The 14,341-nt window shown below is 35.5% G+C and overlaps 2 protein-coding genes across 8 annotated transcripts in view; one reads left to right on the top strand and one right to left on the bottom strand.

The window, feature by feature from the left end:
• Positions 1–14,341, top strand: part of Dop1 (dopamine receptor, D1) — a 150,324-nt gene that overhangs the window by 13,907 nt on the left and 122,076 nt on the right. The gene's annotated exons all lie outside the window — the stretch shown is intronic.
• Positions 1–14,341, bottom strand: part of LOC145973726 (uncharacterized) — a 97,835-nt gene that overhangs the window by 5,966 nt on the left and 77,528 nt on the right. For 3 of the 5 annotated variants that reach the window (XM_083103304.1, XM_083103308.1, XM_083103311.1), the window contains 4 exons: positions 11,278–13,061; positions 8,300–8,844; positions 6,359–6,678; positions 3,374–3,682 (listed from right to left, as the gene is read on the bottom strand). In XM_083103304.1, coding sequence (XP_082959430.1) covers positions 3,374–3,682; positions 6,359–6,678; positions 8,300–8,844; positions 11,278–11,450 — 1,347 coding nt within the window. In that variant the 5' untranslated portion in view covers positions 11,451–13,061. The remainder of the gene's footprint in view (positions 1–3,373; positions 3,683–6,358; positions 6,679–8,299; positions 8,845–11,277; positions 13,062–14,341) is intronic. The other 2 variants (XM_083103315.1, XM_083103317.1) reach the window with 2 other exon arrangements.

The raw sequence follows: 14,341 nt of genomic DNA, 5'->3' as shown, positions 1-14,341 counted from the left end.
TGGTTGATCATAAAATTGAGTTTCACACTGTAATGAAATTATTTGATCAACGAGACGCGATGCGACGCGGACGCGAAATGGATCGCTTTTACGCTTTACCTGCAGTGAAGAAGTTTACTTTATAAATACCTGCTCGAGCCAGCAGTAAAAATGAATTCATTACTTGTCAGCACAGTGTGAAATCTATAAAAAAATCCTTTGAATATATCTATGATACCTATCGATTCACTGTGTCTCGTGCAGTTTTTCATCTTTTTAAATTACATTTTGATATCTGAAATCGAGTGAAGCTCTTATTATCTTTTTTTTTATTTCTCTATTTTTAAGAAATGTGTAGATTCACATTTTATACGGATTTGACATTTTTATTTATTTACATACGTTTTAATACATTTCAACAATCTTTTTTCATTAAGAAAAATTACAGTGTATCAAAAATCTTTGATTTATAAGTCATTGAATATGAAGAGCTTCCCATGAATTAAGCTCGAAAAGTTGATAATGGAATCTTATTGTTCGCTTGATTCTATACGAACTTTAATTAAGTAAGTTTCAATATTTTTTATTTAAACTTTCTTATCAAAACATTTAATATTGATAAATCAAAGAAGTTTAGCGAAAAAGGAGCATTTTTCGTTGAACTTTCGCTATAGAGAAGATGAAGATTGTGTCTGAATTATTTGGAGAATACTGGCCGGGAAGGAGATACGATAGTGGAGATCTTTTGTACAACACGAGTTCCAAAGCATGATTACGGGACACGTAAACCACACGCGGAGTGCGCGTTACGCGGTAGGATCGTTTGTAGCTTGTGCTCTCACATTATTCGGCGTGGGAGTGCAAGTAGAGAACAAGTGTCGACATACCGCATTCTCGGTCGAGTGTGTGCGACCTCCATTAGATCGAAATCTCTCTCTTTCATGACAGTAACCTTTGAGCTTTGTTTCATTTTTTTTATATCTCGAGGCTGCATCTCTCTACATTTGTGATTGTGATTTCGTTCTCCTACGTGTACAGAAAAATATAGCAAAAATTGGCCTCATTATTGCACACTTACATTTGCATAATCACAATGATAATGATCCACTTATCACTATTGTATGGTATCATTAGCGTTCAATGCTATCACAGTACATACTCAGTTTCCATAGCGACTTGTGGGTAACAGTCAATGTCGTGAAGCAATGTCACGCGAAAATGAGCTTGGCGAGTTCATACGAAAGTAACTCGTTCGATCATTCTTGTTGACATGCGAAACTAATGCGACTTTATTTTTAGAGAAACGTGTGTTTACATTCAGAATGAGAGAGACCGAATTTATAAAGAGAGTAATAAGTCTTCTGTTCTACAGTAAAAAATCGAAAAATATATTTTCAATTTAATTTTCAACATTTACACGAATGAATAAACATATTTATGCTCGCTTTGTTTATATCATTCAAGTCCGAACGAGATTTTAAAATGTTAAAATGTACATCAATGAGAGCGTATGCATACAAAGGGATTAAAAAATATTCACGAAAAATATTGTTGAAAAATTTTTCTGTTGGACGTCAAATGATTTAATTTCTTTGATACAACATTACATGATTTTGCAGAGGATTTTTGTCAGAATAAAAAAAACAGAATTGTATAAAAAAACGCTTTAAAAATCAATTATGACACATGAATGTTTTGCAAAATCAATTGCATTTTGTATATTATTAATATTATTTGCACAAAGTGTAACCCAATATTACGTTACAGGCTGACACCTTTAACATGATTTGTGTTTGCTCGTGATGGCGTATATACAATTCTTGTGAACCGTACATTAGCCGCTATGTGTATAGCAGTTTAATTGCGCATGCATTAAGCTATCATTGATGTTAAATTTTCACAGATTTTTTGGCATTGTTTCTCGGATTTATGTCACTTATTATGAAAATGAAATTTGTGCAAAATTCGATTTTAAATTAAAATTTAAAAATGAAACTGATATGTAAGAGAGAATGAAAATTTGTTATTAATTATTTATTTTTGTTGTGTGAGAGAGATATATTAAACGAACAATTGTAATTTATTAATTTTTTTTACATAAACAGCGAGTAATACGCGTTAAAAAGATATTGGATTACATCTATTAATTCAAGCGAGGAAATTTTCTTTCATTAAAAATTTTATTATAGAAGAATTTTAGTAATCATAGAAAAATTAAAAATTGAAATTTATATATATATATATATATATATATAAATTATATATCGTTTTACATGTAAATTAAATGTACATATATATTTGCGCTATTTAATTTATGCGTAAAATATGTATATAAGAAAAATATTCTATAGAAAGAGAAAGAGGGAGAGGGGAAGAGCAAATCAATTTTTTAATATTGTTTGCTCGTAATCATCAGAATAAAAAAACAGAATTATATAAAAAAACACTAAAAATAAAAAAAATAAAAAATAATAAATCTAAAAATAAAAATCAATTATGACACATGAATGTCTTGCAAAATCAATTTCATTTTGCACATTAATATATAAATAAATGTCTGTCAGAATGTTATTTGCATCCCGATTAAAAATATGTTTTTATCACATATTTAGTATGTTATTCTCATAGAATTAATCATATGGGATCAATCAACTACTCATACGATTATATATATTTAACAAGATACTGACATTAAGTCAGATTGATATTAAGACAGATGGTTAACGAAATGTATCACATATATAAATAGTCGCAAGAATTGTGAAATAGTAGAAGCCTTTTTTGGGAAACCTTTTTTTATTCAGATTCCGTTAATAATCCATCTGCGAAGCGGGACAACGACATATTGTATAATGGATATTCGCACGATAATATTGCGCCTACATATGACTAATTTGTACGCATTTCTGTGAATGATCGAGTGATATTCGTATAGTTACCGTGATATCCGCAGTAGTTACGTCCTTTTATTACGTCCGACCGTTTCCATCCTGCGAAAGTCGCGCACTGTCTGTCGCGTGAAATTGATCGATGAGAAAAAAAGATATCTCGATTTTCGATATGTAATGCGGTGTGACATTTGACTTTGTCATTCATCGATAATTTTTATACTATCCATTGTGTATGAAAATTGCTGTTAATATGCAATTTAAATTTTTTTTATTTAAGATTTTCAATTATTTATTAATTAATCATTTAATTGAAATTTTATGCTTTACGATTTAATTATAGATTTAATTCAGACTAGATTTTTCAAATTTATGTTAGAACTACAATAAAATGTCAGAGGTTACTTCGTGCACCTGTAGATATATATGTGCGAGATTTCAAGTATCGTACTTTAGCGAGCTAAGGAATCTTTGATCGCGATTACTTGATCTAAAGTTACACTCACCACTACGACCGAGTAGAGAATCTTCGCTTTTAAGTCAGGAGCGTCCTTGAGTGGCTCTAGCGCGTCTAATGCGTCCAGGGTATGCAAATTGGCCTGAGCGTAAAGAGCGCCGTATCTCTCGGCGAGTCGCTCCACCGTAATGTCCGCCGAGGTTAAATCCGAGCAATTCTCCTCCACGCTGAGAATTTCGCAGTTGCTGCCCGTTACAACTGGCTCCGGAGTTGGGCTACAACTGTCGTCCGTATGGTAGCCAGCGCTGCTGGATTCCTCCTCGTAGTCGTCGCCTAGATTCTCCTCGAGATGAAATACCTGTGCAGAGATAGTTTATGACGTAGCACAGGATTTCGATACAAAATATTCAAGTATAAAAATATTTTTATTTTTTATATGATTTTTTTTTGTATTTTTATTTATCTATACTTGAATATTTAGAGACTTCTTTTGCAATAAGCATCTATCGATTAAGCGTTCTGATTTTAAAGGATATTTTTTTATTTTTTTACCATCCGATATTATACATATATGTTCATATTCTTCAAACTCTGTATTGGTTTTATATTCATAATGATTTTTTTAATCTAAATCTAAATATTTTTTTTCTTTTTTAAATATACATTGTGCGTATAAAGGATGTCTATGAGATATGAAAAAATCGGAGGAGTTGGAAATTATTAGAGAATAATGAAAAAAGCTAGGGAGTAAATATTACCGCGAGAAAATATTACATTTATCTGATTTAAAATGAGATAGAAATAAAAAAATATAAAAAGATTGGCTTTGATTTTTCTCTCTTGAAAAAAAATCCAAATGAACATATCCAGATAAAAATTAATTAATTGAAGATATTTACCGACATATCTATCTTTCGTTGTATTTGTGGATAGTATTTTTATTACACTTGCGTATAATAGAATGCATATTAGGAGAAGAAGGAGAATCAGAGGAGAATCTATTGGACAATCGCGGCATACGCGCTTTTTTCTATCCACTTGTCCTACTTTTGATTGGGTTTTGCAGTCAATTCTGGCCTTTCAATTAAAACGCACTCAATGGAGAGCAATTCACGCGTTTTGGAGCGAGTTTTCCAATTCTGTTATATAACAATTTGCCACTTTCCGCTCTTTTTACATTTCAACGACCGTCATTTTCGGCCGTTTGAAATTCTAGCGAGAAAGGAGATAATTATTCGTATATATTTTTGCTTTCAATTTGACGATTACAAACGATTCGAAAAACTTTGTCGCCGCGCGTTTGTCCATTTTAACGGGAAACAGTTTAAGCGCATCACGCGATTCTCAGCGGAATTCATCGCGTTTCCAATCGAATTTCGACTAAATTACGCGAGAAGATGAACGTTGCGCATTTACACGTTAAAACACTTTAGAGAGTTTCTCTGTCGACCGCGGCAAAATCCATCGGCCGAGCTAGACGCGATTATTTTCCTCATTGAAGCGAATGACGTCGGTCAGAAAGAGGAGAACTAATTTTGCCGTTTGTATCGTCCAATTAAATAGAAATTGCTATTCTTCTCGTAGGTGGACATCCCGATGCGTCGTGTTCTGTCAAAACGTTTTGCCAAAAGTCGAGCAGTCGGCGCGGAATCGATTTTAAAATAAAGCAAAGTTTTTATTGCGCCGCAAAACTGCGCGATGGCAACGAGGTGACAGTGAAACGTCTAAAATATTTATCGTGCATGCGATGGATTGCTCTCGATGGTGATAATTTATGATTCTCGCTATTAAATATTCGCGCGCGATATTAATAATACCCAGTGTATTTAATATTCGTTGCTCTAACGCGCCGTGTTTTGAAACGATACTCATGAATATCGTGTATATTATTGATTTTATCGATAAATTCGATGGAACAATGTTACTCCGAACTTTATAATCAGGTTTTTGGTCATGAATTATGAATATGCGAATTATGATGCGAAATTTACAATAAAAATAAACTGGTCGCTCAAGTGCGCTTGTTTTTATTTGATTAAAAAAGAATTGTTTCTATTTAATTCGTACATATTTCTCTTTGCATATTTTGCGATATATAGGTTCAGTCTATATTCTCGCAATTATTATTAATAGCATGGGCTAATGCATGCACATACTCTGTACATCTATTTGGTATGTATGACTATTTGGTATGCTTGTGCATGATGATAAATTTTATTTCGTCCAAAGCTTCAATTTTGATATTTTAATCAAATTTGATATCGTGCTCGTTTTGATTTACCCTCGAGTTAATAAATCGCATCTCGTTTATTCATTTAGTTATTAATCGCGCGAGATAAATTTATTTTTTGCTAATTATTTTCTATTAATTTAGTACCCGCAATCTACGTGTCACCCTCGGTCAAGAGCAACCGTGTCTAAATAGCAACAAAAGTAAATTCGTATAATTTAGTGTCGCTGTAGAACCCTTATGGGATTTCACGGTGGTTACACATGGCGTCTTTTGACATCGTACGGACTGTCCTGGACGCATCAGTTGCCGCAAATCCCGCGAGAATATTCTCAGTTGCACATGTTGTGTGCTCCATGTGCTCTCTCGTGCCACAGGTCCTTCACCTTTCTTATTGTTTCCGCCGACCGTACGAGTCTCTCACACAAGGGCACGAAAAATAAATTGCGATCATTGCTCCAGCGAACTGCCGTTTCTATGTCACATCTCTTCCGCTTGAAACAGTCGCGCTAATTGCTTCGCGAATAGAGTTAGCTATGTCTATCTTAAACAGGTATTATTAAAATAGGAAGGACCCTGAAAGAGATCGTATTTCCTGAATTTCTTATTTGAAGTCGAATTATCTCATCATCATTAGCATTAAATTAATATTCGTTTTTAGAAAACTCTTTTAAGCCAAGGTCTACAAAATCAAGCGCGATCTACCTTTCTCGAAAGGATGTGAAAGCTAAAAAACCTGCGTGTATCTTCGAGGATTAAATTTCAGGAATACTTGGACGAAGATGCTTCTCGCTTTTCGCTTACCTGTGGATTATCCTCGCTCATAAACTGCAGGGCAAAGGCACAGCCCCTCGAAAATTGCAGCAATCTGGCGGCGAGGGCCGGATTCTTCGCGTTCGTCGATACGAAGGTCGAGTTTCGCAAGGCCGTCCATTGTCGGAGCGCCTCCTTGTCCTGCTCGACCCGGCGCTTCAACTCCGCCAGTAGATTCTCCAAGCTGCACGGTCCTCCCGCTTTCTCCAAGGTGTTCAGCAGGCTCTGATTATCGATCAGCCGCTGCTGGATCTCGCTGTATTTCAGGGAAAGTTGCCGCTGATGCGAGGCTGCCTGTACACCTTGATCCGCTAAAGCGTAAGAAAAGATCGGAGCTTCTCTCTCTCTCTTTCTCTCTCTTTCTCTCTTCGGGAGTTTTATTATTATTTTTTATTATTAGAGCGGAACCGATGAGCGGCGCGCGAGACGATTATTAGTGGCGTCCGTTGCTATCTTTTTACGACGAGGTACGCAGATAGTCGGACCGATATCCGGCACGGAATCACCGGGAGTGTCTGATATCGCAGCGAAATATGCCATACTTTCCTCTTAATAGTGAAATGGGATTAAATTATGTGCCGTTTCCGCGCTCTTGGGCGCGAGACATAAATTTCCGCAGGTTCACGCTCCAATAAGTTATAGTTCGCTCTCTGTTCTCATTATATCATAATATAAAAGGCCCATTATATCCTATTCTTCATCTAACAAGTGAACAAAATCCTGAGATAATCTCTGCTTCTTGAGAAAGGATTTTATTAATTATTAGATCTTAGTAATTAAAGCTAATGATGGAGTATAAATGAGTTATCTATATGATATTATTAACTGCTAATTGTATTAATAAAAGTCGGAAGAAGAAACGACGGAATTTTGTAATTGAAATGTTTTTCATTTTAGAAGATAACGTTTAAGAAATACGCGATTCACATGCAAAAATGTATGTGTTTAAAATTATAATTTGGAAAAAATGTACATATTTAATTTGACTGTTCCAGAAAAATTTAGTTATTTAAAAATTAGTTATTTTGAATTCACGAGATGACACTTGTGAAAGTAACATTTCTCAGTAGGCATTTATCAGTATTTACGAGCGACATCGCTCATTGATCGATAGTTTGCACATGTCTCTGTCATCTCTTTAACACCTTTCTCCTCGGTGTGACACATCGATGATGACGCGCTCGGGCTGCGCGTCATGAAAGACATCCGCGAACGAGAGAGTGATGCGAGAGTCTCCTATGTAAATCGCATAGCACGCGGCCACGACCGACATTAGAGGCGATTTGCATTTGTAAATGTAACGCGGCGCCCGCCAAAATCCGATACTTCACGATTCCGCGGTGCTCCAGATGTTCGCGCGATAATGAGACGACCGGTGCAACTTTATTCCGACATAATTAGCGAAGCGAATTAATCCCTTCGGGCGGTAGATGATAATTGCATGCTATAATGTGTATCGCCGCGATGCACCGATGAGCGCGTTTTGCACCGGATAACTCCGGTAAATCCGTGTCGCGGTTTTCTGGTGCGAATATTTTGATAACACGCCCGTCATAAAGCCGAATCTCGTATGAAAATCCGGGCGGATTTACGAAATGGCGTGTAATTGCGAAATATTGTAACGTCAGTTTAACGTTACACTGTCCTAAGGCAATTAACACCTCTTTTTTGAATAATTAATCGTGTAATCCAAGGATAAACGAATCCTCATTTATCTTCATCACTGTGAATACTTGGATTTACGATCGTGTATTGCCATAAATTTCTGTAATACTATCGTGCTAATTTGAAGCTTCCTCAAAAATTGAAGCGATTTAAATATTTACAAATTTGTAAATATGCAGATTATTAGGGTTATTAAAAATATTAATTTACGACGTGCTAGATAACATCATCTTTGCCTTAAGAAGTAAATCAAAATCTTTAATGTACCTTTATGGGTTCCAGCGTGCTTGCCAAAGTTCTCGATCTTGTGTAACGCCAATTTGTAAGTCTCCATTCGCGTCTCGAGTTCTTCTTTCAACGCAACCGGCAGAGGTACCAGATTCGACGTAACGGAGTTCTCGGAGTTGTTCGTTTGCGAGGAAGGCACCAGTCCATGCTTGCCAAGTCCCTCTACGGCTCTCTCTAGGGCGCGTTTCCTCGATATCAGTATGTTCTTTGTGTTGGGCGATAATCTGTTTAAGGATACAAGAAGTTTGCACCAGATTCGCGGTCGAGAGTGGTCATGACTGGTCGATATCAGATGCACTATTCTCCAGAGGACTTGCTCGATTCGCAAGATCTTCGTATCGCTGACGTTCAGCTCCACCAACCGGGAATAAAGCGCCTCCAGAAGGATGAGACTGTGTGGCAGCGTCTCGATCAACAGGTCCACCGGAATATCTGTCAAGGCAGCCTTCAGAGTATAATGCGGTAGTTTCATCAAGAAGCCGGCCGCCTCCCTATATTGTCTTCCCTCATACAATCTTAGTAGTCTGGAAGAAGGGACGTGATCGTATTTTGTTAGCATGCGTGTGATAGATTGGCATCTGTTGGCGAAACTTTACATCAAACTCAGAACAGTGTCAGAAGGAGTAAAATCAAGATTTAACTTTAGAACGTGAACTCAACCTCAATATATACTTACAAAAATGATGCTTATGTTTATTCAATATACATATATAGTAATAACAAATTTATAATTAAAAGGTTGTATTTTTATACATTTATTATGCTATATACATCTAATTTCTAGCCATCTTACATCACGTCAGATACAATTTTTACATTGCATTTTAAGCAATATACAGAAGCAAGAGAATATGTACATATAGTAAAATGTATGATGAAAATAAAGATTAAAAGGCAAATGCAGTCCAACGAATTTATCGTTGTCAAAGATTACGAAGATGTTTGTATTGAGAACACAAAACGTGCTATTCATCATTGTACGCTATTGGAGATATCGGATAATGGTTGTAGATGTTGGATGTAGTGAAGGTAATGTAGAATTGCCAATTGTGCGATGAATTTGCGTAAACTTGGGGAAATACTGGTATCGGCATGTACGCTAATAATTTATTGCCAATAATAGTTTGGATTTGTGATTATTCATGACGTTTAAGTTACCTCATCGAATGTAATCGAAAATACATGTATGATTCTTTCATGCGATTAACGTCAAATTGCATTTACTATATTTTATGATATAACTGGCGAAACTGAAAATCAAATTATATTCTGCTTGATAATATAATTATATAAAATTTGAGCATCTTATACATTTGAACACTGGATATTTTTGGAAATAAACCAATTTTACATATTAAATCAGAATTAAAACCGCAGTAACTGTGATCTGCAAATTTGATAAAAATATGATTATAGAAAGTAATTATATTGAATGCGTTCTTGATATCGTTGATCATCCCGCTTGAAAAAATTCATCGAGTTTGTTACATGTACCAGAGATAAAATTTTATACAGTTGATGTATATGAAATTAAAATATAATATAAGATTATATAATGTAATATGAGATACATGTTTCACATAACTAAAGTTGCAATAATTTGCAAATATTTAAAGATATTAATACAACAAATAATCACATTGATGTGCGCTCTGGATAAAAGTCAATTAAAAAAAGTTTATGAATTTCATTACATTAAAAAAGAGGAATAAACAAGATTAATAATATACAATTATTAATTAATAATATTTAATACGTGTTTATAACACATAATGCGTGATTATGGATTAACGAGCTGTACTTGGAGCTAATTACGTATCTCGCTGATCTTATGTAAGCGGCAATCAGTTGTATAATCATGAATTATCGTTATTAAAAAGTCGCGTCGACGGCGGGAATGCATTAATTTATCTCGCCTCGCAGACAAATAAGTCTGTCGGCGATTTATTATCGCGAAGATTATTCTTATTATTAGGAAATGGCGTTAAGCGGATTTATCGTGCATATATTTCTCTTATTAGACGCGAATTGTTTTCGGTTGCTTTTTGCACTACATAATCATCCATATTAATGTTTTATCGATCGGTCGCCTTCATATAATTGATTGTCACGTTACTCTTCTCCTCTTTTGCGGTGTTCTATTGAAGCGCGACGTTGGGGAACTAATATATCTATTACATGTCGCGGCTGTCTGGCTGACGGATATGATGGTAATTATCTCTGATTCTTGGCTGAGACAATGTGATTAGATAATGCGGGAGACTGTTATAGTTATACGCAGGCAGAGCAGTCAAATCAATGTACATATGTACCAAGCAAATTGTAATTATAATCGCGGTTATCGCTTCGCAGATCCTTTGTTATGATTCTTCTTGTACGGTGGATAAAAGCATCGTGCTTTATAATTGCAATACGTTACCTTTATGCGTAATTGGTATATACAATATGTTCGTTACACACAATTAAGGGACGTGAAAATTTTTTTATCTTTCTTGAAGACTTGTTCATATCAAAATTGTATAAGTAATCAAGCGCGATTAATTAGAAACGCGAAAAATTTCTACTCAATTTTGTGAGCACAGCTATTCTCAAACTTTTCTTTTCATCTGATGCCACTTTTTATAGGAAGTTTTTAACAAAATTTTAATTACATTCGAATTAATTTTATATACTTAAAATTTAATTAATTTTTAATTTGATTAAATTAATTAATTTTAAAATAAAATTTAAAATAAAAATTTTAATTTATTTTTAATTAATTAATTAATTAATTAATTTTGAATTTTATGTGTTTCTCAAGTTTGCTCTAGAGCTTTATAAGATTATGTGGATATATTGTCTCCGAATAATAGGACAAGGATTTTGTTACACGTTTGGAAAGTAATTCGAGAATTTTAAAGCACTAGGCTTCAATGATCTGATTCGAGTAATTAATAACTTGTATAAAGTCTACGTACCTTCTCAATGCCATCCGCGGATTGGAGCCCTCATCTTCCGGGATACCGATATGGCCGACCTGGAACTGCGAGCCAGGACCCCATACGAGTCTCTGTATCGTATTTCTGGGTCGCTCCGGCCTGATTCTCTCGCAGGAATTGATGCCTGGGGGTGATACGTTCTGCCTGCTCATCTTCGTCCACTCTTCGCCGCTCTTATTTTTCTAATGCTTACGCTTTTCGATAGGCGTCCGGATTTCGTATTTATTTATTCCCCACGCGTAAGACGAGGGGTTAAAAACGTCACTCGAGAATCGCCTTTACGATCGTTTCTCCCGGTTCTCCGGGACACACCGTTCAAGACATCCACTTCTCGGGTTGGCTTTTCTTTCACCGCTACTTTGGAACTTTCACGGTCCTTTCTCTTTGTCCTCGATGCGATCTTTGACCTGTCAGCCACGCGTCTTCGTGAACCCAGGGTCGCCGCCCCACCTTTCGCAAATTGATACTTTTTACGGCATACTCGGGGGCGAGTCTGTCGCGACAATAAGACTCTTGTCAGCCCTTTATCTGCGTCCCTTAACTGCCTTCTCAATCGCAGACTTTCATCAATCAAATTGATTTCGAGTGTTTTGTGATAGGCTCCTTCGGATAGTAAAAAGTATGGTGATTTTAATAAACATAAAAAAGTATTTTACACGAGAGAAAGAAATTGTGTGTATGATATCGATTAATTCAATGATTTTAATGAAAATTTCAGATACAAATTTTTTCGCGTTTTCAAGATTTTCCGATAAGGTGATGGCTCTTTCAAGATTATTTGTTTATTTTCATTACGAGAACTGGTTTCTTAATTGTACGCCATATGATCGATTTCTCCTAAGTAAATAGTTCCAAGCGTATCCACTAATGCTATTCTGGTTTGAATCAATATCTTGGTGTTCTCCGTCAATATTATTCCTTAATTATTCGTATCCTGTTCGCATATCTTACAAGTGACATTAATTAGTGTTTAATTTACTTTCTTCTTCAACCTTCTTTTGATGCCTATTTTTATCGATAAGATTTCTATCTAATGAATATAAGTTATTTATATCAAAATTATATTGAAATAATTTCGATTTATTTCTATCCCGTACCTTGCAAATGGACACACAAGTCGAATATCTTTCCTAACGATAAAGTTTAAAAATCGACTCTTTTTTATAATCGTATCCATTAGAGCGACGCGTGCTGATTACTCTCGACCCCTCGTTTTTCTTCGCTTTGACTTCACTTTGTCCTTGACGAGGTTAGCCCTTCTTTTCTCTCCCTCACGATTTTCCGCACGTCTGGTCTCTGGCAGAAACATAAGCTGCCTCGAGGCAGACCGTCGTCTAATTTTCTAACCGCTATTCTCTTTCGCACGGGCTCTTTTTCGTAATTCTCCGCTTAGAAACAGCCGGCAGGAACATTTCATTTTTGATTCACTTTTATACCCGCTGCGTCTCTCAACCTCGTTTCTTCACTTGTTGAATCCATCGCAAGTGCTACATCATCTCATTATCGTCATGCGATTTTCTCTGTGGTTCGCATAGATTAATCTCGAGCCTCGTTTTTCACCGCGAGAATACCCGAAGCCGATTGACGATTTTTTGCCTCTCTTCTCTTCCCTCTGGCGAAATACGCATTCTTCTTCCTCGCTCGTCTCTTTTCCCGCGTCTCTTTCTCACAAATTTCTTTTCGTCTGGTCCTCGAATACGAAACGCGAACTGACCTACAGCCTCGGGGCAAACCGGCCCACTTCTTCGCAAGCCAAGTTGGACCTGCGAACAGAATTATTCACTGTGAGTCGCGTTCTTTTTCGATACATCCGGGCGAAATGTTTTTACGCGCCCGCCGCGCATGCAATCCACGTGGGACGTGTCGAGGGATTCGCATAAATTCACGATATATTTCGTGAAATAAGCGCGGAAATTCGATCACGCGAAAATCCTACTGTATATGCAAAATGTGTCTCGGCGCTATCAGAAAATATCTTGGTGACTGATATGTTGGCGAATTTGAAGCGGATCTCTTTCTTAATGAAAATTTTACCTATGCTTATGTACCGCATATAATTTTTAATCTTTTAGATAGTTTTATAATGAAATACCGTATTGAAATGTTGTCAAAGCACAAATGTAAATTGAAAATAATTAAATACACAAAGGTTTAATTATCTATTTATATAGATGAAATTTAGTTTATCAAATTCTTTAAAGTATATTTTTATAGTTACAATAAAATGTTTATAATATAATTTTTATATATTTTTATAATATGATTTTTACAATTATAGACTCTAGAAATTTTCTATAAAGAAAAATCGATGCTAAGAAGGATCCGAAAAAGTTTAACATTAATGTTTCAAGACGCACGATCTTCGATTTCCTTTAAAAGCGAGCGCTGTAAAACAAGAAGAAAGGAAAGAGAAAAATAAATTCAAACAGAAGTTATCAAAAATGAAAAGAGTATCCATTTTTCTTCTATAACAGTCTTCCTGTACACTTCGTATACGTGCGCGTGTCCTGGCAGAATAAAATATTTGCCGTTAGCGATGCAACACTCTATAGCGACAGAAATGGTCCATGCATGATGCATCAGATCTCGGAACTGCGGTGTATCATCTCGCTGGTGCATCACAGATGCCTAGCAAATTTTCCGTATACCTTTGTCGGAAACATGTGCCTTTTATAGTGTGATAAAATTCACGGACGAGAGAAAGATATTGAAAGATTTTGCGAGGGAAAAAAATGGGACGGAAATAAAAAAAATTGATCTGCAATGAATAATTCGGAATAATATAAGCATCGCTTAGTAACGATGAATACGAAGCAAGAACATGCATCGATTTGAACAGTTATTGCATCTGAAGTCGATTACGAAACAATTTCTGCATTAAAAAATATTATCGTATGATATATGTACATATTTGCATTTCGTTTAAATTTTTCATATCTGGATGAAATAGTTGGAGTGATTAATGTTTTTTTAGTACATTTTTTTAGAGTGTTTAATGAAACGTTTTTCCGCAATTTATTTTATATAACAAAGAATATACGAG

The sequence above is a fragment of the Camponotus vicinus genome, unplaced genomic scaffold (genome assembly GCF_025532165.1).
Source record: "Camponotus vicinus isolate PSW18456_S1 unplaced genomic scaffold, iyCamVici1.0 SCAF_1, whole genome shotgun sequence".
Classification (NCBI taxonomy): domain Eukaryota; kingdom Metazoa; phylum Arthropoda; class Insecta; order Hymenoptera; family Formicidae; genus Camponotus; species Camponotus vicinus.
Note: the sequence above shows the minus strand (reverse complement) of the source record. Positions and strands in the feature narration are given on the sequence as shown.